General features: G+C 54.8%; 2 protein-coding genes across 3 annotated transcripts; one reads left to right on the top strand and one right to left on the bottom strand.

Moving 5' to 3' along the window:
- The first annotated feature begins 270 nt into the window (after positions 1–270).
- Positions 271–14025, top strand: ALG1 (ALG1 chitobiosyldiphosphodolichol beta-mannosyltransferase). The gene is made up of 13 exons (XM_052657231.1): positions 271–478; positions 1438–1515; positions 1848–1951; positions 3405–3553; positions 5702–5791; positions 6288–6398; positions 7146–7267; positions 7421–7459; positions 7767–7826; positions 8951–9061; positions 10370–10484; positions 11342–11417; positions 12508–14025. Exons 1-13 carry the CDS (start codon positions 271–273, stop codon positions 12637–12639), a joined length of 1395 nt encoding a protein of 464 aa, XP_052513191.1. The 3' UTR covers positions 12640–14025.
- EEF2KMT (eukaryotic elongation factor 2 lysine methyltransferase) lies at positions 13246–24195 on the bottom strand. Of its 2 annotated transcripts, XM_052657242.1 has the most exons (8): positions 24065–24195; positions 22465–22527; positions 21050–21130; positions 20382–20483; positions 17090–17223; positions 16710–17005; positions 15421–15570; positions 13246–13501 (listed from the first exon to the last, which is right to left on the bottom strand). In XM_052657242.1, exons 1-8 carry the CDS (start codon positions 24158–24160, stop codon positions 13401–13403), a joined length of 1023 nt encoding a protein of 340 aa, XP_052513202.1. In that variant the 5' UTR covers positions 24161–24195; the 3' UTR covers positions 13246–13400. The 2 variants fall into 2 exon arrangements, with proteins under 2 accessions (XP_052513202.1, XP_052513210.1); XM_052657250.1 differs by lacking the exons at positions 20382–20483; positions 21050–21130.
- Positions 24196–24515: the final 320 nt, after the last annotated feature.

Here is a 24515-nt window from a genome sequence, read left to right as displayed (position 1 = left end):
AACGAACTGTTATTTCACTATATTGTAAATTATCTTAGAAATTTGAAGAAAGAAAAAATGTTCCTAGCTCCCTACATAATAACAACTTTACCTTAATACCACTAAAGCTTGGCTCCCACGGGCTCCTCGGAGGTTCCGCGGACCCCCGCTTACAAAACTAGGTTCCCGCCTCTCTTGTCTCCGCCCACATCGGAGGCTCGGTCTGCGGCTGCGCACTGCGAGCCCGGCCGGCGGGGAGCGCGGTCACGTGACGGGCGCCGACCCGCCAAGATGGCCGCCTCCTACGTGGCCCTGCTGGCGCTGTGCCTGTTCCTGCCGCCGCTGCTGCTGGTGGCGTGGAAGCACTGGCGGCGGGGGCGCGCGGCCCGCCACGTTACTGTCGTGGTGCTGGGCGACGTGGGCCGCAGCCCCCGCATGCAGTACCACGCGTTGTCACTGGCCAAGAGCGGCTTCTCCGTGACCCTCCTGGGGTTCTGCAGTGAGTGCCCGGCTCCGGGAGGGAGGCTGCTCTGTCAGCCTTTGACCCTCGGCTTTGGCCACTCCGGGGCGGGGGGATGGCCGCGGCGGGGGCGCCCGCTTTCTCTCTCTCCTCCCTCGGGCAGCCCTCCGAGACTGTTCTAGCCTGGACAGCTGTTGCCAGGTTTCTGCACCCCAACCCCCGCCCCAGCCTGGATGTTCCTAGAGAGCTAGGAACAGTCAGCATTACCCGAGCGCCTGCCACATGCCAGGACTGTGCTAAGCTAAATGAACTCAGTGCATAGTCTTACTTATTCTTCCTAGTAAGTGGAAAAATGGGACTGGAATTCAGATGGGTGTGACCCCAGGGCCAGTGCTGGTAAGCACATCTCTGAGGCTGTGTCTGAGCCGACGGGCAGCTTGTCTCCATTCCTCACCCTCAGTGCAGAGCTCTGCAGGCAGGAGATGTTTTGTTTTCTCAGCATGTTGAGCTTTTTCCCTTAGTGTGAGGGGGCAGGGGTGTCTGCTCCTTCATCTTCCGCCACGTTGACATCTTCAGAAGGTAGCTCTAAACAGAGCCCGTATCAGGGGAAAGATGAAACAGCACTGGTTGCCTCAGGTCCTTGTTTAGATTCTGCTACCCCAGGGTGAGGGGCGGGAGTGGGACTTCCTAGAGGTCTCCCTGGGATGTGATAATTCTATCATCCAGGGAACCTAGGTCAGCTTGAGTGCCTGGCATTGTGTTAAGTGAAAGTGGATAAGATTCCGGGCCCCCTTCTGTGGTTGGTCTAGAGAAGTCTGGACAAGAACTGGCTTCATTCTCTGTTCTGGCTACTGAGGAACAGAGAGGTTTGGGAAGTCTTACCTTCCAAAACACTCTTCTTTATTCAGTCTAGGGTGATGGTGGGGAGTGGGGCAGGGATCATCAGACTTTACATTAGATTGTCTTTTCCAGCACATTAAAGGGGACATTCTTTTCAGACTCTAAACCCCACGATGAGCTCTTGCAGAGCGACAGAATTCAGATTGTGAGACTGACGGACCTTCAGAGACTTGCAGGTAGGAAGCACTCAACTCTAGATTCTGTGTGTGTGTGTGTGTTTGGTGGGGGAATCTGCAAATTACCAAGAACTCCTTTACTAGGGGGGCTTCCCTGGTGGCTCACTGGTAAAGAATCTGCCTGCCAAGGCAGGAGACCTGGGTTCAGTCCGTGGTTGGGGAGGATCCCACAGGGAAGGAAATGGCAACCCACCCCAGTATTCTTGCCTGGGAAATCCCATGGGCAGAGGAGCCTGGTGGGCTACAGTCCATGGGGTCACAAAGAGTCAGACACGACTTAATGACTAAACACCAACAGTCTTTACTAGTGACAGCTGTTTTCTGTCTTGCAGTTGGGCCTCATATTCTCCAGTACGGAGTCAAAGTTGTATTCCAGGCAGTGCACTTGCTGTGGAAGTTGATGTGCACGAAGCCAGCAGCCTACGTCTTTCTCCAGGTATGTGTCAGCCCCGCCTCCTGCTGTAAGAACCACTGTTAATAGTTTTCTTTACTTTCTAGTCTTAAAAATGTACAAACTGGTAAATGAGTTGCATATTCATGTGTGTGTATATAAATTTTTAAACACTTGAGTAGGAGCCTGTGGTCTGTGTCCATCCTGTTTATGATACCCATCCTTTCTGTTTTTCAGTGTCATTGCAGATAGTTACTCATCACATATCTGAATGTTTTACATGCACTATCTCATTTAATTCCTCACAACAATCCTAAGAAATAGGTTCTCGTGTTATGTACACTTAGAGATCACACAGCTGGGAAGTGCTGGAGTCAGGATTTGAACTAGGTCTTCATTCTAGTTCTGAAGTTATGGTTTTAGCCTCTTACTGGCACTGCTTTTTAACAGAAAAGTTCCTTCTTTTAACTGACTATCGTGTCCCAATGTGATATATTCTCTGATGTGTTAATTTAGTATCATCTTAGTAAACACTCAGATTGTTCCTGTTTTTTTTTAAACATATCTGGCAAAGTGGCAAAGAGCATCAGCGAACATATGTTTTTTGCATGGGTCCAGTTTCTCTCTTAGGATAAATTCCTAGTAAGGGAAGTGTTTGGTCAGAGTCCATGTACTTTAAAATGTGATTACTGGATAGTACTAGAGAAGGTTGGGTCATTTTATCCCCCTACCCAGCAGAGAGGCCTTTTCCCCCCTCATCCTCACCACCACTAGGTATCATAAGTGTTTTGTTTCCATTCTGACAGGTGAAAAATGGTACCTCCTTGTTCCATTTTTTTGTCTCCTTGGGTATCAGTGCTCTTGGACTTTTTACATTCATCAATTTTCTTTCCTTTCTTTCTTTTTAATTATTTGTTTGGCTGTGCTGAGCCTTATTTGTGGCGTGTAGGATCTAGTTCCATGACCAGGGATCAAACCAAGGCTGCCTGCATTGGAATGTAGAATCTTGGCCACTGGACCATCATGGGCATCTGATCAGCTTTCTTTTTTATGACTTTTCATACTTTTTGGTCAGAGATGGCAATGGCACCTGACCCCAGTACTCTTGCCTGGAAAATCCCATGGATGGAAGAGCCTGGTAGGCTACAGTCCATGGGGTCGCTAAGAGTCGGACATGACTGAGTGGCTTCACTTTCACTTTTTGCTTTCATGCACTGGAGAAGGAAATGGCAACCCACTCCAGTGTTCTTGCCTGGAGAATCCCAGGGACGGGGGAGCCTGGTGGGCTGCCGTCTATGGGATCGCACAGAGTTGGACACGACTGAAGTGACTTAGCAGCAGCAGCATACTTTTTGGTGGAGAAGAGGGGTCTTCTGTTTATCAATTTTCAAGAGCTCTGTAAACAGAATTGACTCTTTGCCATGTACGTTATTCTCACTTGGTTTATTCTCAACCATGGTCTGGCTTCCTCCGCTTCATTCGTCTCTCTCTTTCCTAGAACCCTCCGGGCCTGCCCGCCATTGCGGTCTGCTGGTTTGCAGGCTGCCTCTGCGGGAGCAAGCTTGTCGTCGACTGGCACAACTACGGCTACTCCATTATGGGTCTGATGCATGGCCCCAGCCACCCCCTCGTTCTGCTGGCCGAGTGGTGAGGGTCTGGAAGGAGGATGCAGTCACTGACTCCAGACTGTAATGGGAAGGAGGGCCAGTGCAGAGACCTGGGGAAGCTGGTCCCCTGTGCCCTGTAGGGGCGAGGGCAAGGCTGGGTGTTGGCGTGACGCTCGTGACCAGTGATAAAAACAGGCCTGAGCAAAGGAGGGCATTTGTTGGCCCATGAAACTGAGAAGTCTTGAGAAAGGGCCAACTTTGAGCTCAGAAAGGGTGTCATCAGGACCTGTGTCTTCCCACACTTCCCTCTGGAGGTGTTTCTCAGGTTCTGGGAGCCCCTTGCTCCCATCCGCATCTCATCCAGCTCTGTGGAGAGAGCAAGCCTGACTTCTGCTCACCTGGTGTCCTCTGACCCCCACTGAGCCCAGGGTGCTTCAATACCCTGTTGTCTCAGGCTTGGGACAAGTGCTCAGCTAGAGAGCTGGGGCCCCTGGCACGCAGACCAGATCCCCAGATGCAAAGTGGGGGCTGCTGTTGACAGCTGGGGGTGGGCCACAGTCTGTGAGCTGGGGGAAGGAAGAAGGGTCTCAGGAGCAGGTTGCGCTTGCAGGAGGAAGCAATGCCATGTTCTTTTCTTTAACAAATCCACACTTTCATTTACTTACTTTGCAATAAGTTTAAATCCTCAAAGGGTACAATGTCACTTGGATTCTGTGTCCCGTGTTCTTGGCAGGAAGTTTGCTTCAGAATTTGGCAGAAACCATGCCACTCATGTTTCCATGAGCGCGAGTTGTCTTTCCCCAGATTACTCTGGTTTTGTGAGGTTCTCTGCCAGGCGTCCTTGTTCTATGCTTTATAAACACAAGCACATCTCTTGCCTGGATAGAATTCAGCCTCGTCTTGAGGACATACACCCTCAGTTTTTGGGGAGAGCTGTGTGCTCCCTCTGGTTCTGTAGACCCCGCTTATGGCCAGCACAAATGGCCTTGGACCACCAGAGCCTGCCAGACATATTGGTTGTGTTAGAAGTCCTGTTCCCAGCAGGCTTGCACAGGGTCCAGGGTGGCTGAGCCAGTGCTGGGTTCTGAGCCCGAGTTACACTGCCTGCCTCGGTGTGGACTTGCAGCCGCAAGCCATCAGCTGGCTGCGGCCTTTCCCCTGATGGGTCATTCGTGGGTGGTAGTCACGGTGGCTATCAGCGTGCACTGGCTGCATGGCCTCAACCCAAGCCTTTCTCCCATCCAGACTCCACTGCCACCCAGTGAGGGCGTCCCGTGATTGCTTTTCTTTTACAAACCAGGAAACTGGGGCTGGGGGCCCATATGCCACAAGCCACACAGCTGATAAGTGCGAGCACCAAACTTCCATTCCAGGGACGGACTTCGGAGCTCTCTCTGCATCCTGAGTGAGGGCCAGGCCTTGGTTCACACACGCATTCGATAACCCTGTTCATTCCCAGTTCTTTTTCAGTTCTCAGTCACCAGGGCTCATGTCTCAGTGTGGAACTAATCTGTTGATAATGCCCTTCTGACTTTTGATAGGGCTTCCCAGGTGGTGCTAGTGGTAAAGAACCCGCCTGCCAACGCAGGAGATGTTAAGAGACGTGGGTTTGATCCCTGGGTCAGGAAGATCCCGTGGAGGAGGGCATGGCAACCCACTCCAGTATTCTTGACTGGAGAATCTCCATGGACAGAGGAGCCTGGTGGGCTACAGTCCATAGCATCATGAAGAGTCAGACACAACTGAAGCGACTTAGCACCCTGCACGCACAACATTTGCTCAGCTCCCTTTGTGACACAGTGGGAGTGAGCCTCAGCCCCACAGTCTTTGCAGGGAACAGTGCAATGTGGCTGAGATTTAATGATGAGGCCTTTATTGTATTTCTCCTTCATTTTATGGCAGGAGAAAGTAGATTTTCCCTTCCCTAGTGATGATATGATTTCTCCCGAAAGTAATTGCGTTTAAGCTGAAAAGCAATCTGATTTAGGGAAAGGTGTGAAGGAAATAATAGTATAGGTGGTGGAACTCAGTGAAAACACTGGGAAGGCACCTTGCCAGTGACCTGATTTGAGAGACCCCAGCTCTGCAGCCTCTTTGATATCAGAAGGTGTCGAGTCCTGTGCCGGTTGGTGGCGGGTGGTGGTGCTCGGCTCAGGGCTCCAGGTTGAACACTGACACTTCTCTTCAGGTACGAGAAGCTCTGCGGACGCCTGTCCCACCTGAACCTGTGTGTGACCAACGCGATGCAGGACGACCTGGCTGAGAACTGGGGCATCAAGTAGGGGTCCCTCCCAGCGCTGTGACTCCCAGCTGCTGTGTCCTGCTGGCGAGGCATTGGGAGTTCCTGGGGCTCCGGGGAGTGGTTGCTGGTTTGGGGGAGCTGAGCGGGGAGGAGGCTGGAGTTTTTTTTTGCCAGCCAGCCAAGTGGTCCAGGCTGTTTTGGTGTTGAACCTTCTCTCTGTGCTTCTCCCAAGTGATTCTTTTTTAATTGGACTTTTTAAAACTGTGTATCTGGGTTTTTTGTTTTGTCTGGTCATGCTATGTGACAGGTGGGATGTTAGTACCCCAGCCAGGGATTGAACGCAGGACCCCTGCGTTGGATGTGCAGAGCCCTCACCGCTGGGCTGCCGGGGAAGTCCCTCTCCAAGTCATTCTGAAGTTTACTGTTGAGACTTGGATCTCCAAGCACCCTTCTTCTGGATCCTTCTGGGTTTTTTCTTCTTTAGGCCTTTTCTCTGCCCCTCCCTAGAGCCACCCTAACGATCTCATTGCAGAGCCGTGACCGTGTATGACAAGCCAGCATCGTTCTTTAAAGAGACGCCCTTGGACCTGCAACATCAGCTCTTTATGAAGCTGAGCCACACCTACCCTGTGTTCAGGGCCCGGTAAGTCTGCCGTCTTCAGCTGGCTTTCAGGTGCCTTGTTTTATGCTTGCTGCTGACTTGGGGATCCATCAGACCAGGGGTTGGCAAACTATGACTGCAGGCCTGCTCTGTTTATTTTTATAAGTAAAGTTTTATTGGAATGCAGTGCATGGGTTCATTTACATATCGTGTGTGGCTGGTTCTGCACTATAAGAGCAGAGCTGAGCTCGGCAACAGAGACCATATGGCCCCCAAAGCCTACAGGGTTTACTCCTTGGCCCTTTAAGGAGGTTTTTGCCCTGCACTAGGCTGTGTGTGTCCTTACCCACCTGCCAGGGTTCCTGACCCTGTGGCAGGGTCTGTGCCCCTGTGTGTTCTCTGGGCACCTCCTGAGGGGTGAGGAGAGCCTCTGTGAGTGGCTCTCTGCACACCTGGTCTTTCTTCAGGAACCTGGGGGCCATTAGAGGGGGTCACAGCATCCTCATCTTAAGTCGACGGGGTGATTAGAACAGAAAGCCCCCTGAAGGCAGGGCTGAGTCGGTCTTGTCTGCTGTTGTGGGCTCAGCGCCTGCTGACACGTCAATAATAGGGATAAAGAGAGAAAGTGGGTGCAGGTCAGCGCCCAGGCCCCAGGTGGTCGGATCACCTGGTGACTCGGCTGTGGCTGCACCCCGACCGCTGCCTGCGGGCCTCGCCAGCGGGAGACGGCTGTCGCGGGGCCTGAGAGCCTGCTCTGTGGCAGCTCACGGGCTCTCTCCACTCCTTCAGCTCAGAATCTTCGGACATGGACACGGAGAGGTCAGCCTTCACGGAGCGGGATGCCTTGAGTGGAGCAGTGACCCGTCTTTGCGGGCGGCCGGCCCTGTTGGTCAGCAGCACGAGCTGGACAGGTCTCAGGACCCTCCCGGGCACTTGGGGCTCCTACGAGTGTCAGTCCTGCGCCCCCATGTATTCGGGGCCCTGATGAGAAAGGAGAGCGCACTGAGCTGGTGGGGGAAGCACCTAGAAACCAACCCGTGACACTCAGTTCTCTTTTCTCGTAGAGGACGAAGACTTCTCCATCTTGCTGGCAGCATTAGAAAGTAGGTGTGTGGCTGTGATCAGGAGCTGGGCTTGCCGGGGTGTCCTCAGCCGCGGGATGCTCACAGGCCTCGTGTGGTGTGCTTGGCAGAGTGTCCAGGGCCACTGGGTGGGCCAGCCTGATGACACAGGGTGGCGGTGGCGGGCCTGGGTCCCTATTTGGGTCAGTGAGTGACCCCCGGCTTTGAAGCATCCCCTCCAGGGTTGTGTGGCTGGGAGCAGCGCCCTGCCCTCCACCCCTCCCAATTGCCCCTTACTCACCCGACTGCCTGATCTTGGTTATCACGTGTTTATTTTTTTTAAATGCAGAATTTGAACACTTGATTGACAGTGGAGAAAGCCTCCCTTCTCTGGTCTGTGTCATAACAGGTACCCACCTGAGAGCATCCCTGTTCTGTATTAGATGGGTCACTAGAGGGGACAGAAGGCCCTCCCCACGTCAGGCCTGTGATGTTTGCTGTCTCGTTGATCCTCAGCCTAACTCTTCGATGCGTGGTTCTCTCTGCCAGCTTAACGGAGGGGCAGGCTGAATGAAGTTCACAGGGACTTCACAGCAGGCCACGGAGTCTAGATTTGAACCTCAGAGAGGGCGACCTCAGAGATACTGCCCTTTCCACTGCACAGTGGCTTTTGAGCCTCTTTTTTAAAAAAATCGTTTCACTTACTTCTTCCTGGCTGTGGTGGGTCTGCGTTGCTGTGCAGGCTTTCCCCTGGTTGCAGGGGCTGGGGGCCGCTCTCCAGTTGCGGCGTGCGGGCTTCTCGTGGCGGCTTCTCTTGTTGCAGAGCACGGGCTCTGGGGCCCGTGGGCTTCAGTAGCTGCAGTGTGCGGGCTGAGTAGTTCCGCCCCCCTGGGCCCTAGGGCACAAGCTCAGTAGCTGTGGCACACAGGCTTAGTAGCTACGTAGCACGTGGGAACTTCCTGGACCAGGGATCTAACCCACGTCTCCTGCTTTGGCAGGTGGATTGTTGACCATGAGCCACCAGGAACACCCTCTTTCTTTTTCTTTTTAAATGAGAGTCCACTGTCCAGGGTAAAACTGTTTCCCAGTGAAGAGAGAGAAGCAGAGGAGGTTTGGTTGGAGGAGGAGGGCCCTGGGCCAGCAGCCCTGCTTTGGACACTCTTCTCCTGGTCCCCAGACTCCCAGGGGTGGCAGGGGCCCACCGCTCAGGCTGTGCTGCCTGGGGGTCCTGGGCAGGGCGCGGGGGCAACCTGTGTGAGAATCTGTCTTGGTGGGTACTCTGGTGACTGGCTAGAGTTTATCCCAGACACATTCCCAGCCTGAGGTTCCGTGGGCACAGGTTGCTGGGGGAAGGGCTGTGTGTGTCAGGGTGCACACACCCGGGCGGGTGTTTCTGGAGAGCTTCTGGCTGGGGCCTGATGGGAGCTGCTGAGTGTGGGCCTGCTGCTCACGCCCTTGCAGGGGCTTCCCAGGCCTGGGGCCATGGGCCAGGGCGGAGGGGTACCCAGTGGGTGACTGCCTTTCCCCTGCCAGGCAAAGGGCCTCTGAAGGACTATTACAGCCGTCTCATCTGTCAGAAGTGCTTCCAGCACATCCAGGTCTGCACCCCGTGGCTGGAGGCTGAGGACTACCCCTTGCTTCTGGGTGAGAGTGTCTGGTGGGAGGCCTCCGGGAGGAGGGAGAGCTTTACAGGGGATACCCGAGGGCAGCGGGCCTCCCAGGGGCTCCTTGGTAAAGAACCCGCCTGCCATTGCAGTAGACAGAGGTTCGATCCCTGATCCGGGAAGATCCCCTAGAGAAGGAAACGGCAACCCACGCCAGTATTCCTGCCTGGGAAGTGCCATGGACATTTCCAGAGGAGCTTGGCGGGCTGCAGTCCATGGGATCACAAGAGACCCGACTTAGCAACTAAACAGCAACAAATAATCCGAGGGCAGGGAACAGTTTTTCTGAAAAGGGCCAGATGGTAAATGTTTTGCCAGGTTCTTTTGCATATTCCCTGTTTTTATAACTCTTTAAAGATTTAAAGCCATTCTCTGCTCAGGGCCCCCCCACGCAGGCCTCCGGCTGGGATGGGTCCTGGCTGGACTCCGGGAGACGAGGCAGTTTCCCAGTGTGTCTGCTCCTCCCTGTCTGTTTGCCAAGGTCACGTCTGAGTGCTCTGGGGCTCCACACCCTCCAGCTCGGTCCTGCTGTTCCCATGGGCAGAAGAGCCGGGCTGGGCTGGGTTAGGGCCACTTCCCAAGTCAGGGCGGTGCAGAGACCAAGAGTTCAACAGTGCAGACTGTTAGGCAGTGAGGACAGCCGCCCGCCTCTTGCCGTCTTGATCCCTCGGGGAGAGCTTGTTGGCTCAGTGCTGATCGATCTCAGCATCTAAATAATCCATCTCAGGCGGGAAGTTCCTTTGCAGACAGGAGTTCCCAGGGTGCTGAGTGATTCGAGGGTGCTTTCTTGGGTCTGTCTGCACAGTGACAGCTGGTTTTATGTTGGGTCTGCTTTGGGTTCTTTCTGTAATTAGCATGATAAAATACAAAAACGTGCCATTTCCCCACTTTGTAATTGTGTTCAGTTCAGTGGCACTAATTATGTCCACGGTGTTATGTGGTCACCGCTACTGTGTCTGGCCAAAACGTTTTCATTATCCCGAGGAGAAACTCTGAACTCAGTAAGCAGTAACTGCTGACAGGGTCCGTTTATATAAAAACGTTGGTGATGGGCCGGGAGTTCTCAGAAAGGGCGGAGTAGCTGGGAGCAGCAGGTGGGAAGCGCCCGCGTCCTTGCCTCAGGCCAGGCCACTCGGCCAGCTCCAGGCATCTGTACGCGGGGTTGAGGGTGTGATTAGCCCCTTTCCTCTCCTCCCCGCAGGCCTCAGTCCACGGGCCTGCGGAATGCGTGGTCACTGGGCACACGGCCGATGCTGACAGCCCCTTCACTCTCGTCCTTGCCCTGCAGGGTCTGCAGACCTGGGCGTCTGCCTGCACCGGTCCTCCAGCGGCCTGGACCTGCCCATGAAGGTGGTGGACATGTTTGGATGCTGCCTGCCAGTGTGTGCCGTGAAATTTCAGTGGTAGGAGTGAAAAACCCAGTCCCACCGGGTTATATTCTCAAATCAGCACCTGGGTGGCTGGTTAGAATTGCCTGGGAAACCTCGTGAGAGGGTGCCGCTTCTGATCTGTGCAGCTCGGCCACCCCTAGGGAACAGGAGCCCCTATAGTCCCCGTGGGTGGGCTGTGCCCCCACCAAACGGGGTGGCTTCCACTTTGATGTTGAGTGAAAATGATGAATCAGATACTCTCCCTGGGGGTGTGTGCTCACGGCGTGGCATGGTGGCCGGAATTGCCCGCCTGACTGATGGGGACTTATCTCTCTCTCTGTCCCTTTTGTCTCAGCTCATGTAGTTGGGTTCGAGTCAGTTGGATGTGTCTATTTCTGTCTCCGCTCTTCTTGGAAAAGATGGGCAGGAGAGGTCAGTGTTAGAAGAGGTTTAGGTGCAGTGGCCCCACCGTGAGCAGAGGGGTCAGCTTCTAAATGGGAAAGCCAGGATGTTAGACTCCGGGGTCACATCATGTTGGGGTCAGCCCCTGATCAGTTCTGAGCCTGCCTCCAGTGCGGCTGCCCTTTACCTGATTTCTCTGCTGTAGAATTAAGGAAAAAAAACAGAACACAGAACTCACCAAGAAGAGCGCACACGGCACAAAAGTCCGAATGCCCTTCACTGCCTCTCCTTCCCCAGATCAGTTTGAATTCCTAACACGTGTCCTTCCAGGTCGTGCTTCAGTTCAGACGCCAAGTCTAAGGACAAGCTCCCTGAAGGGATGGACAGACTGTTCCTGAGCCCCAGCTTAGCCCGAGGGTGGGGTGGGTTCCGTTCTCCCCACCCTGCCCGCCCCGACAGCTCTCACACCGCTGCCATTCTCTCTACAGCTTACACGAGCTTGTGAAACACGAGGAGAATGGGCTGGTCTTCGAGGACTCGGAGGAGCTGGCAGTTCAGCTACAGGTGGCGTTGTCTGCCCCACTCGGGGGCTTGCAGGCATTCGGAGATTTGTTGTTCCTGCAGCTGGGTGGGTGGGCCTGGGCTGGGTCTGCTGCGGGAGTAGCAGTCTCAGAGGCTGGGCCCCAGCCTCTGAGGGGATCAGGGCTCGCCCTGCCTGCCATCTGGGTTTACGGAGCTCATACCACACAGGTGATGCTAGAGCTGGGTGGACCGTGTGCCATTCGAGGGGTACTGGATTGGAGGAGGGAGAGGGAGGCGTGAGGGGCGCTTCCTAGACCAGCCTTGCAAGATGGGTGGGTGTCTTCAAAGGGTACTTATTTCTTACTACAAATTACAAAAAGTAGTACATCATTCTTGACAATGGAGCCCAAAGGCAAGAAACCTTGGAAAGGCCCAGAAAGAAAGTATTTTAGACTTTGCCATAGTCTCTTGTCAAAACATCTCAACTCTGTTGTGAAAGCATCCCGTCTGTGAATGAAGGGGTATGGCTATGTTCCAGTAAAACTTTATTTACAAAGACAAGCAGAGGGCCGCAGATGTCCCACAGGCTGGCATTTGCAGACACTTTAGTTTAGGAAGGTTGGCAAGAACACAGGCGTTGCCTGGATCTCAGCATATGGGCAGGACAGTGCTGGGCAGATGGCGAGGGGGTGGTGCTCCTGGCGGGAGCAGAGCCTGGCGGGAGCAGGGGTGGGGGCTGTCGCAGGTCACGGGATGTGGATGGTGTGGATGTGAATGCTGCCACTTGGCTGTGCTGTCAGGTCTGAACCGCAGCGGGTGGAGTGAGCTGGGCCTGGAGGGCTCCCCTGAGTCTGGTGAAGGCGGGGCTTGCTGGGTTGGCGATGGGGGTCAGAGGTGATGAGAAGGGTTATCAGCCAGGCCTGGTGGGGAAGCTGGAGACCCCAGGACATGGGTGTTTCTGCAGGTGTTGGGGATGAGGGCGGGTTTCAGTGGGATGACAGGCTTGAGGGGGCGATGTCTGGCAGCTGGGTTTGGGGTGCAGCTGGGAAGGGGGAGCAGCAGCAGCTCGGAGTCGGGGGGCCTGGGGTGGGGAACGGGAAGTGGTAATGAGGTAAGTTCTCATCTCTTTTAGATGCTTTTCTCAAAGTTTCCTGATCCTGCTGGCAAATTGCACCAGTTCCGCAAGAGCCTCCGGGAGTCAGAGCAGCTCCGCTGGGATGAGAGCTGGGAGCGGACAGTGCTCCCTTTGATCTCGGACACGTGACCCCTCGGGCCAGTGAGGTGTCCCGTGCGGGACCCTTGGACGCCCACCCCCTCGCCTTTCCCCTTCCTCCCCAGGAGCCGCTCGCTCCTGTCCTCACGGCTGCGCCGCCTGGTGGACGGCTGCTGGAAAGACAGCAGTGGGCACCGCCTGGGGAATGAGGCCACTGTTGGTAATCAGGGGCTGGTGGCCCGGGAAGCTGGCTCAGCTGGCTTTCTTCTTGGGAGGCTCTGAATTCCTTGTTCTTCTGTGAGTGTTTCCCCCTCAGTCTGTGAGGAGGGAAGTGACCTTCCCGTTACTTGCTTGCAGCATCTTCAGGATCCCAGTTCTGGCTCCTGCTGCGTTTGCCCGGGTGTGTCCCTAATATTTTGATTCCTGCCTTGAAAACAGGCACTGCAGGCCACCCCCGCCCCCCAACAAGGGGACCCTAGGATGTATCCCACATGCAGCATGGCTCTGTGAGGGACGTGTGTCCAGGTTGGGGAAAACACACTTGGTGGATGTTTTTATCTGCACAAATGAAATGCTTCTGTCTGAGCCAAAAATTTCACTTCTGACTTACAGTGATTTGCTTAAGAAATAAGAAATCTGGCAGAGAGGGGTACCCACACAGTCGAGCAGTTTATATTTTGTTAGAACACTTTACGGTTCCGGATTCAGAATTTAACATCCTTCAAACATTCAAGTCCAGTGGAAGTTTTATCAGATTCTTTCCAGGACAGTGATTTGATTTTCGGGCTGTCCGTCAGAACCATCTGGAAAAGCTACAGCGTTAGTTTCAGAATCGCCATCTCTGAGTGCTCTTCGTAGGGAAACAGTTTCTGGTTGTGATGAGGTACCTCTTCCCATGGGATCCCAGCCCGGCCTGGAAACAGAACAGACACATCTTAGGGTGCTGGAGCTTGGGGGCGGGACGCCATCCTATCAGGGTGGGGCTTTGGGACAGACACCCGGAACCAGCCTCCAGGGTGGGACCAGGAATCCCCTTGGCAAGCAGCTCACAGCAGCCAGGTTTCGTGCATGTGCCCACTGGGCTGTGTGCGTCCCCTGGAGGTCACGGCCCTGTTGGTTCCCCATTGCCCTCTGCCTCTGTGCTCTACCCTCTCACCGGGCACAGCTCAGTAGGAGCCGAGGTCTGAACCCACGCCTGCCTGACCGCTCAGCCTGGTGCCTTCAGAGGCTGGGCCTGTGTCAGAGGGGATTACATCCTCTCTGTAAGCACAGATGTCTTGACAAGTCCCCGGCAAGGGTGGTTTTGTCATCAGCTTTTTATGAATGAAAAATCAGTATTTATAAAAATGAAATACTAGATGGACTGTGTAAGTTTCATGATCCTGCTGTCCAAGTATAACATGTTAATCATGTTAATTAGCATGTATAAAATTTCCCCATGTGTGTATTATTTTTAAAAATAAAAGTGGGCTGTATATGCTGCATGTGTGTTAGTCGCTCAGTTGGGTCTGACTCTCTGTGACCCCATGGACTGCAGCCCACCAGGCTCCTCTGTCCGTGGAATTCTCCAGGCAAGAACACTGGAGTGGGTTGCCATTTCCTTCTATATGCTGCGCATATGTATACACACACACAGCACCTACAGTGTAGGTATATACTGCATATGCTGTTGAGTACTCAGATTTCTTCACTTAAAATACAGTCTGGAAGGGACTTCCCTGGTGGTCCAGTGGCTAAGACTCTGCGCTCCCAATGCAGGGGGCCCAGGATCCCCCCCGCCCCGGTCAGGGAACTGGATCCCACACACAACTAGAGAGCCTGCGTGCTGCAATTAGGACCTGGAGTAGCCAAATACATACAAAAAAACTGTATTAGAAAATACAGCATGGATATTTTTTCTTGTAAGCATCTGAAAAAGGACTCCGTTATTCTTTGAGGCCTAACACCCGTCAGTGGGACATGGTATATGGGGGTGGGCACTGGTCATCTCTTTTGGCAGAGGGAGCCGCGGGAGGGCTTTGCTTGGTTTGGGGGTGGGCTTGGGGCTGGCGCAGGGCTCTGCGTGGCTGTCTGGTCTGTGTGGGAAGCCCTGACGACGCCTGGCACGTGGTTGGGGATTGCAGGGCGGGTGTCATGGGGTGGCAGGTGGAGACAGCAAGCTGGGTGCCTGGGTCTAGTCCCTGGGTGCCTGGATGATTACTTAGCCGCCCTGCACCCCGGTGTTTTTCTGGGTGAGACAGGATGACAGCACCCCCATGCCCCCACCAGGTGCTAGAGGGGTTGACACAGGTCAGGTCTAAGGACAGCAACCCCCCTGCCCCGCAGCCGAGTCAGGCAGACCTGCTTTCTCTAAGGCACCCCTGACTCTTGCTGTGTGCTTGATCCAGTGATGGTGGCCGCCGTTTCCCCGATGGCCCCTGCCTGCCAGCCCTGTCCCACCTCCGAGGGGGGATGTTTCTGCTGTACAGTGAGGACCCGGAGACAGTGGCCCAGCTCCCATCCACCCTGATGCCAGCTGGCGCCCACCCCCCTGCCCATGTCACAAAGACTGAAGGCTCTCAGGACCCCCAAACACACAGTAGGACTGCTGCTCTCTGACTTCTGAGGTCACTGCATAAGCTGCCCCCCTCCTCCCATGCTGACCTCCTGGGCAGAGGGTGGAGGTGTCAGTCCTGCACACCGAGGTCTGGGTCTTCCTGGTTTGTCTCCAGGTCACCACCCCCTTCTTTTACTTTCCTGGTTTCTGTGCTCCCTGGAGTCCTGTGCGGGGCCAGTGCAGTGACCCTGCAGGCCTCTCAGAGACAGCAGCCTGGCCTGGGGCCTGGGGCTCACCCAGCTCCGTGGTGAACAGCTGGCACGTCTCCGGGTTGCGGATGGTGAAGGCAACGTAGGCATCAGGAGCCTGCTGGCCCTTCCGGCAGGTGGAGAGCTTCCGCAGCACCCCCACCAGGGAGAGGACTGTTTCAGGGCAATACAGCACGTCTGTAACGGAAACCCAGGTCACTGGAAGGGCTCCCCCGGGATGGGGGCTTCCGTGCCGACGCCTGGAGACGAAGGCCGGAAAGCAGCGGTTTAATTAGGCTTGTACTCTTGGACGGCAAGAAAATGACGTTGGGTAAAAACAGAAAACCTTAGCAGAGCAAAAAGGCTGCTGAAAGACACTACAACACGTGAAAAATATCCAGGACTCACTGGCGTTCCTTTACAAGAAAAAAATTCAATCTTTGCCTGCGGCCCGTTTAGAAGATGCTTCATGAAGCAGACCTGACTCTGCCCCAGCCTTCTGGTTTCCTTCCTGTGGGGACAGGGCCCCTCCCGCCCGCCAGCTGGGCCTGCAGGGTGCACTGCTTAGACTGCGTGCTCCACTGCCCCCAGCCTGGGTCTCAGGGCTGTGGCTGGGCCAGAGGGCAGCACCACTGGCCCGACGGCCTGGGTGAGCTCGGCGGAGCAGGATGGGCCTGTCGGTGGCCAGGCCACATGCCACTTCCTTCAAGGGCACCAGAAGTGGGTGGGCCCTGCTTGTGGGGCTCATTTTGTGGACCCAGGACAGAGGCATATAGGCAGAGCCCTAGGCCTCAGAGATGGACAGGTGTGCACAGAGCAGACGTGGGGCCCCCAGAACCCCTTCCCCGACTCAGCCCAGGGCACACAGAGGAGTCAGGATCAGGTCGTTGCCCGTGGTCCTGTAAAGACGAGGCTGCCACGGCCACTTCTGTCCTCATTTGAAGACAGGGGTGTAGGCGGGGCCAGCCCCCTGGGGCTACTCTGGCTTTCTCATCTTTGTTCTGGATGCGAGGCCTCCCTCAGGCTGCTGGAGACGGATGTGAAGTCTGGCCGCTGGGCTGTGGCCTGGCTAAGACTGGCCCCGCTGGTCTGGTGCCTGGGGCCTGTTCTGTTCATCGCATGCCTTGCTGGGCAGAGCTGGCTCCTCCATAGGAGGGACCATTCGCGTGGGAGGACACGTGGCCTCGGTCTTGGACAGGACAGCTGTGGCCTCGGGGTCCCCAGGAGGCACGCCCTGCGCTGTGCCGTCACCCCAGAGGCCCACGCAACCCAGGTCCCGCCATTCCTCCCACCAGGTGGCGTCCACTGCTGCGTCCCTGCTGAGAGCTGGGCGGTACCTGCGGCAAGGACGACGTCCGGCTGGAAGGCCGCGAGCTGCGGTGCCGTCACCGTGTCCCAGTCCAGCTGGGCCACTGCCACCCGGGGGCGCTCTGCCTCGGGGGTATGTGGTCCCGGGTGCTGCGCCCAGGCGTCGATGCTTGGCTCCAGCGAGAAGCCGTTGAGAAGGACGTTCCCTCGAAGCTGCTCCAGGACGCGGCTGTGACAGTCGCTGAAGACATACGCTCTGGGCCGGCATGTCTTGCAAATGGCCAGGCCCGTGAGGCCGGCTCCGCTGCCAAGTTCTAAGGCCGTCCTGGGAGATGGGGAGAAGGTGCTGTGTCCACAAGTGCCCGGTGGCAGACCCTCCTGGGGTCCTGGCCCTGTGCCTCCAGCTCACCTGTGAGTGAAGACCGCTGGGTTCTCCACGGCCCACTCGGCCAGGTAGAGAGCGGCGTTCCACGTGACCAGGCCTGTGGTCCCATGAGACACAATGGCCGTGCTCTCGCAGAGGGTGACCGAGTCACCCGAAGGCTGGGCGGAAACCAGGAGAGAGAATTACTAATCCAGCAGCCAGGGCGGGCCTGGGGGGTCTCGGGGGCCATGTAAGGAAGTAGGGTTGGAGTCTAAATGTGATGGGAGCCACTGGCAGGTTCTGAGCAAGCGGGTGATACAACCCTTGTGTGCTCAGCGTGTCGGTGGACAGAAGACAGAGGCAACAGGGCTTGGGGAGGACCCAAGCCAACAGGCATTTGCTGGAAAAGCCCAGGCGCCCACCTAGGAGGGAATCGGCCTGCTCTGACAGTGGGGGCAGTGAGACTTCTGGGGCGAGGCCTGTAAGTCCACTAGAAACACTCAGAAATGTGTGATAAATGACAGAAAACAGCATTTCAGAAATAAAGGCTGCCCGAAGGAACGTAAGAATAAAAATAAAACATAAAAGCAGATAAGCCCTTGAGTTTAATCGTTCAGTCACGTCTGACTCTTTGTGACCCCATGGATAGTAGCCCGCCAGGCTCCTCTGTCCACGAGATTCTCCAGGCAAAGGTACTGGAGTGGGCTGCCATTCCTTCCTCCAGGGGATCCTTCCAACCCAGGGATCAAACCTGGGTCTCCTGTATTGTGGGCAGATTCTTTACTGTCTGAACCACCAGGGAAACGCTTAAGAGAGAACATGAAAAGGAGTGAAATTTTAAAAATCAAAAAGAAATTAAGATTGTCATGGGTTCAATCGTTTCCTCCGCAAATCTGTATGGTGAAGTCCGAACCCCTGGCACCTCGGAATATGACCTTTTTTTGGAGATGGGGCCTTTTTTTGGCAGGGGGTGGCATGCTGTGTGACTTATGGGATCTTAAGTTCTCTGACTGGGGACCGAACCCTGGGCCCTCGGCAGTGAAAGCACAGAGTCTTAACCGCTGGACTGCCAGGGAACTCCTGGAGATAGGGTCTTTACGGAGGGAATCAAGTTAAAATGTGGGCATAAAGGGACCGTACTCCAATCTGACTGGGTCCCTGTAAGAAGAGGACATCAGGACACACATGCAGGGAGAAGATGGTCGTCTGAGGCCAAGGAGACAGGCCTGGAGCACACCCCTCACTCGCAGTCTCAGAATCAGCCCTGCTGACACCCCTGATTTTGGATTTACAGCTTTCAGATCAACATTCAAAACACTAAGATCACGGCATCTGGTCCCATCACTTCATGGCAAATAGAAGGAGAAAAGGTAGAAGCAGTGACAGATTTTTTTCTTGGGTCCAAAATCACTGAGAGCTGTGACTGCAGCCATGAAATTAAAAGACGCTCCCTGGAAGGAGAGCTATGACCAACCTAGACAGCATATTAAAAAGCAGAGACATCACTTTGCTAACAAACTGCATCTAGTCAAAGCTATGGTATCTCCAATAGCTTTGACTATACGGACTTTTGACTATATGGACATGAGGTCATGTACAGGTGTGAGAGTTGGACCATAAAGAAGGCTGAGCACCGAAGAATTGATGCCTCTGGATTGCAGTGCTGGAGAAGACTCTTGAGAGTCCCTTGGACTGCAAGATCAAACCAATCAGTCCTAAAGGAAATCAACCCTGAATATTCATTGGAAGGACTGATGCTGAAGCTCCAATCCTTGGGCCACCTGATGGGAAGAGCTACCTCACTAGAAAAGACCCTGATGCTGGGAAAGACTGAAGGCAGGAGGAGAAGGGGGTGACAGAGGAGATGGCTGGATGGTATCATCGACTCAGTGGACATGAGTTTGAGCAAACTGAGAGAGAGTGAAGGACAGGGAAGCCTGGCGTGCTGCAGTCCATGGGGTTGCAAAGAGTCGGGAAACGACTGAGCAACAGTGACATGACCTGCAGCGGACTGAAGCCCTAAGGGAATGACAGGAGCACAGTTCACTCTCTTTAAAGGGGAAGAGTCAAGGCTGTATCCAGCCTTTCCTCCATAACCAAGTACGGCCAAGAGGGGGCATTTCCTTACAAAATCTCTCTAGCTAATGAAAACAAAATGATTCAGAAAGCCACTCTTTTACATCCTCCAATGAATTAATGGGTCTAAGCTTTAGGCATCCGTAAGTGCTACCAGGAAGCAGTTAAAAACAGATGATGAACCTTCCGGGGCCCTTGCACTGTTCTTGCTAAGGGATCAAACAGACAAGCGTCCCAGTGGGCCTCTGAATCCAGCCTCCAGTTTGTGGGGAACAGAGGACATAGGAACAGGTTGAACAGCATCACGTGTGTGCCACGAAAGCCAGCCTGCACAGAGCCATCCAGTCCAAACCACCAGGAGGAGAAGGGGCTGGGGGAATTGTGGATGAAGGGAGGTTTTGAGCCAGACCTTGTTAATGGACAAGACTAAGTGCAGGCATCTGGAGCTGAGTGCACGGGGCAGCGATAAGACCTCCGAGTGACGACTCTGAAAGGGAGGGAGGGCGGGCTGGGATGGAGGTGGGTCAGATGGGGGCCTTGTGGGCTGGCTGCCAAAGTCCTCGGCTAGACTGGCAGTTACCATGGTGGCCGCCTTGCAGCAATTCGATAATCTAATTCTTTGCATGGCTTTTTGTATCTGTGTTTTATAATAAAAGGTTAAACAACAAGCAAAACAAAAACTGTTGTGTGCAAAATGGATGTCTGTGGGGCAGGAAGCCAGATGACCAGTCAAGAGGCCACAGCATTTATCAGGCTGGTGATGGTGGCAGTGGACAGCAAGGAGAGACTGCCATCCTACAATAGCGGTAGGAACGCATGCATGCTATGTCTCAGCCCACCAGGCTCCTCTGTCCATGGGACTCTCCAGGCAAGAATACTGGAGTGGGTTGCCATGCCCTTCTCCAGGGGATCTTCCTGACCCAGAAATCGAATCTGCGTCTCTTATGTCCCTTGCACTGGCAGGCGCGTTCTTCACCACTGAGCCACCTGGGAAGCCCACATCTATCCGTCAAATATTTATTAAGGTCTGAGCAACAGGTCACTGCTGTGCAATTCATGTGTGTTACCTAACTTAACCCCAGCCGCCCCGAAGAGAGGTGTTATCTGCAGAAGAGCTTGGTTTACAGGTAGGGAAACCAAGGCCCAGGAAGGTTAACTGACCTCGTCTAAGACCACAGAGCGGAAGAGCCAGGGACTGAATCCACATGAGGCTGACGGGACCCTGAATTAACTGTGTGTGTGGAGGGCACGTGTCTCCTACCAGCAGATAGCTCCGGTGGCAGTGGGTGGGCTCCTCGGCCGTCAGGACCTCGGCCAGCGCCTGGTACAGCTCGTCCGACGGCTCTGTGTGGACAGCTTCATGCTGGGGGCGGGCAGGGAGACAGCATTCACAGGAGGCTTAAGTCCACCCTTGTGATTCAAACCAAGGTTCCACCTCTTCACTTTTACTCTGACTTGTAAAAATGGCTGGAGGATTTCCATCACATTTGGAGGGGAGATTTGGGATGTGATTGACTTAATATAGGTCACTTGGTTGGGGGGAGCTGGGGGGACCTCCGAGAGGGGTAGAGAGGGTGCAGGTGAGGTGCAGTGTAGGGCAGCAGGGAGCAGGTGGGGTTTCCCACACTCAGGGGCTGCCTGGTAGGACTGGGAAGGTTCCATAGGGTGGGGGGGAGCAGGACCACAGCAGCGATGCTGCCACTGCTGGAGACCCCTGGAAGCAGACAGGAGGGACCCTGGCCTCTCCCTTTCTCCCGCCCCACCCCCCTCAGTGTCTCACTGATGGGAGCCCCCTGCTCTACAGGGATCTGCAGAGCAGGAAAAGAGAACAGGATGGATCTGAACTCCAACAGGCAAAGTCCACCTCTGAAGAGCCAGCTGGGTTCCAGATGCTGCCTGGTTACCAGGTGGACAGTGCCCATCACTGACCTTTCTGATGAGCTCGGAGAGAAAGCTCCGGGAATACTTCACTGATGGTGGGTGCTTCACGCACAGAGGGTGCTTCACGGTCTATGAGAAGGAACACAGCGTGGGTTGTGGGTAAGACTTCGTCCTAAGTCTCCCATGGGCTTCAAGTGAATACAGGGGCAAACCCCAGTTACCCAATCCCTGGATTTCTGGCCCTGGGTGATCCTCATGCATTGGAGAGAGTTTTAGGTATCAGCCCTTTCCTAAAAATATTTCTCCACTACAGTGGCACAAGATCAAAACCAGTCAATCCTAAAGGAAATCAACCCCAAATATTCACTGAAAAGACTGACGCTGAAGCTGAAGCTCCGATACTTTGGCCACCTGGTGCAAAGAGCCGGCTCATCAGAAAAGACCCTGATGTTGGGGAAGACTGAAGGCGGGAGGAGAAGGGGACGACAGAGGATGAGATGGCTGGATGGCATCACTGACTTGATGGACATGAATTTAAGCAAACTCCAGGAGATCCTGGAGGAAGGAGAAGTCGGGCACGCTGCAGTCCACGCAGTTGCAGAGCTGGACACGACTTAGTGACTGAACAACACTGGCACAGTCCAGGCAGTGTTTCTAATGCCCCTTCTGGGCAGGAACATGGAGCACGTGGATTCATGCTAATACCCTGCTACAGGCCGAATATCTGTGTCCACCCCAGATCAACATGTTGGCTCCAACAACCCAAGGCTATCAGGAGGGGCGTGATCTGGGGGTGTGATTATACTATAAGGGTAAAGCCTCCATAAGTGGAATTAGTGCCCTTATAAAACAGACCTCAAGAGAGTTCCCTCTGCCCTCTGAGCCATATGAGGACATGGCAAGAAGACAGCCCTCCATGAATGAGGATGTGGGCCCTCACAAGACACTGAATCTGCTGGAGTCTTGATCTTGGACCTCCCAGGCTCCAGAACTGTGAGAGAGAAATTCCTATTGTTTATAAGCCAAACAGTGTGTCATGTTCTGTCACACCAAGACTAAGATATACCCCTTGGTATGTCCAAACCCCACCTCCAAAAAGCAGGGGCTAACCCACAACTAGAAAAAGACCCGGTGGGCAAGACGTGCCTGTTTATTTTCCCTTTAAACGCAAAGAAGAAAGTCTCTGAGCAGCGAGTAAAGGCTAGATGTACCTACAGCTGTCATCCCCATTTCCTCTGTGGACGGTTTTAAAAACATCCCCCAGATTCCCTCCTCTCATGCAGTGTATTGTGTATTCTGATGTCTTTATCTAAGAAAACAAAACAGCCCAAGTTGTCTGAGCCGGTCATGCCAGATGCAACGTCTTTCTTTTTAAAGGTCACATGCGCACCCTGGGTGCTTCTGTTACCTCTTCGCGAGGAAATCAGGCCAGCGATGCGTTCCAGGGATTCTGTGATTCTTACCTTCTGCAAAATATCCAGCAGCAGCTCAGAGCCTGACGAGTCTCTTAGTTTCTCTTCCAGGCTCTATCCAAAGAGAGAGAGGCAGTAAGAGAGAAACGAATCTCAAGGGCATTATCACAGCAACATTAAACATGCAACAGGACATGTTGGCAAAGTGCTAAGTGATCTCTCCCCAGGGACCTGGGGCCAAATGATGCAGAAGCCACAGGCAGCTGAAAGCCTGACCTTGAGAAGTCCCGAGTTACACCCGGATGAGTCACAGAAAATGTCAGAAGACAGGCTGCTGGTTTGCATTAGCCACGACAGCTTAGTCTCACCTGGGTCTCACAGACCAGCTCTGTGACTAAACTGGTCGGCCAGGAATTATGGGGGGAGCCATGGCCTTAACACCTGATGGACTCCCTGAGACCTCCCCGTGGCAGGCGGGCTGCTTTACTGCGCAGGTCCTAGCTCCTGTGTCGCGTCCCTGGACAAAGTCACTTGCCCAGGGTCACACAGCTTGTGGGGTCGGCCCAGGATTCAGAGCTGGCAGGCTGTCTCTCAGATCTGAGCTCTGACTTCTTTTCTAGTCAAACCAATGACAGAATAGTCCCCACCGCATGGGTGCTGTAGGTGAGCTATGCCAGCACTTAGCATGGGCCTGGTGAAGACTAAGCACTGTAAACAATTACAGGCGATACACATGGGGCCTCACAGATGCAATTACAAAGGTTTAAATTTTGGGTTAAAAAACGTACATATTCCTAACGGGAAATGATCTCCTAGGATGCCAAATGATTTATGTCAGTGAAAGAACACAGATGACTGACCTCCCCTCTTAAGACGGGGCAGACCTGGGGAGGACTCTGTGTCCAAACTGAGTCATCCCAGTGAGCTCACCGCACGTGAATTATGAAGGACGCAGTGTTATTAGAGCCCCTGCCTTGGCAGAATAAAGCTGCTACCCCGGCCCTGAGCCTGTGTGCAAATGGCAGGTCCCTAGGGCAGGGATGTGAGCTCTTCTGTCTCTTCAGGACTGTTTTGTACCTCCCTGCCTCTTCCATCAGCTGCCTCTGAGAGGACTCGTCCAAAGCTGCTGATACACATGAAAAGCTGGAGGCCCGAGAGGGCCTGTGACCTGGTCACTGAACTCAACACAGCGTGATCTCCCGCTGTCCTGAGCATGCTGGCTGTTTAAACGAGCAGCAGCAACTGTTACCCAATGGCCAGGGTAACACGCTAAAAAACCTTTTTTTTTTTTTTTTTTAACCAACTGTCCATGACCCTAAAAAACCCAAAGAAAAGGGGAGTTGGGAGGAAATCTCACATTCCTCCAATTCGTGGGGCTGTGTCTGCAAAGGCGGTGAATGGCGGCGAGGGTCCAGCGAAAGAGGCTGTTGAGGGCTGAGCGCAGGGTGGGCCCAAGGGCGAGCCGGTGGAGCGCCTGCCCCCTCGCCACCAGCCCGCGCGGCCCCGGCGATCCCGGGGGACCGGACGTGCCGCTCGGACCAGCGAGGTAGCAGGGGCCATCACGTGGCAGGGAGGACGGGGGTGTGAGTCCGGAGCCCCGCTCACCGCGCACCCCCGGTGCTTCCCAACCCACCTTCCCCTTGCCGCCCACCTGCCAGGGAAAGGAGCGCAGGTCGCGCGCCGCCAAGAAGCGGCGCTCGAAACCCCGCAGCAGGCGCGCGGCATCCGCTCTCTCCTCCGGCGCCATGGTGGGGCGGGGCCGCGGCGTTGCCCGGGAGACTGAGCGGGAGCAGGGCTGTGATTCGAGGCGGCCCGAGACGGGCGCACGGGGCCGGGGTGGGGCTCGGGGCGGGGCCAAGCACCGCCGGGGCCCTGGGAGGCGGGGCGCAGAGCTCAGGAGGCGGGGCTTAAGGAAGGAACCTGTTCAGGAGGCGGTGCAGTTCAGCCGGTGGTTCGTGATGTGGTGGGCGGGGCGTCGAGGGGAAATTGGAGGCGGGCTCTGGGCCTTGGAGGTGGGGCCACGGCAGAAGGGGCGGGGCCATGGCTTCGGTGGGGCGGAGTCAGAATTTAGCGCCAAGTTTCGCTGGGCGGGGCAGCGAGCG

This window comes from Budorcas taxicolor, chromosome 2, assembly GCF_023091745.1.
Source record: "Budorcas taxicolor isolate Tak-1 chromosome 2, Takin1.1, whole genome shotgun sequence".
NCBI classification, from domain to species: domain Eukaryota; kingdom Metazoa; phylum Chordata; class Mammalia; order Artiodactyla; family Bovidae; genus Budorcas; species Budorcas taxicolor.
The sequence above is the reverse complement of the archived record's forward strand: the minus strand, read 5'-3'. Positions and strand labels throughout refer to the sequence as shown.

Excerpts from the sequence above, each read along its gene's own strand:
- ALG1 (XM_052657231.1), top strand. The coding sequence starts at position 271 with ATGGCCGCCTCCTACGTGGCCCTGCTGGCGCTGTGCCTGTTCCTGCCG. Across the intron at positions 1,952-3,404 it reads CAGCCTACGTCTTTCTCCAG|AACCCTCCGGGCCTGCCCGC; the intron begins GTATGTGTCAGC and ends TCTCTTTCCTAG. Across the intron at positions 7,268-7,420 it reads CAGCAGCACGAGCTGGACAG|AGGACGAAGACTTCTCCATC; the intron begins GTCTCAGGACCC and ends CTTTTCTCGTAG.
- EEF2KMT (XM_052657242.1), bottom strand. The coding sequence starts at position 24,160 with ATGGCGCCGGAGGAGAGAGCGGATGCCGCGCGCCTGCTGCGGGGTTTC. Across the intron at positions 21,131-22,464 it reads TGCTGGATATTTTGCAGAAG|ACCGTGAAGCACCCTCTGTG; the intron begins GTAAGAATCACA and ends TCCTTCTCATAG. Across the intron at positions 17,224-20,381 it reads GCCACCGGAGCTATCTGCTG|CCTTCGGGTGACTCGGTCAC; the intron begins GTAGGAGACACG and ends GTTTCCGCCCAG.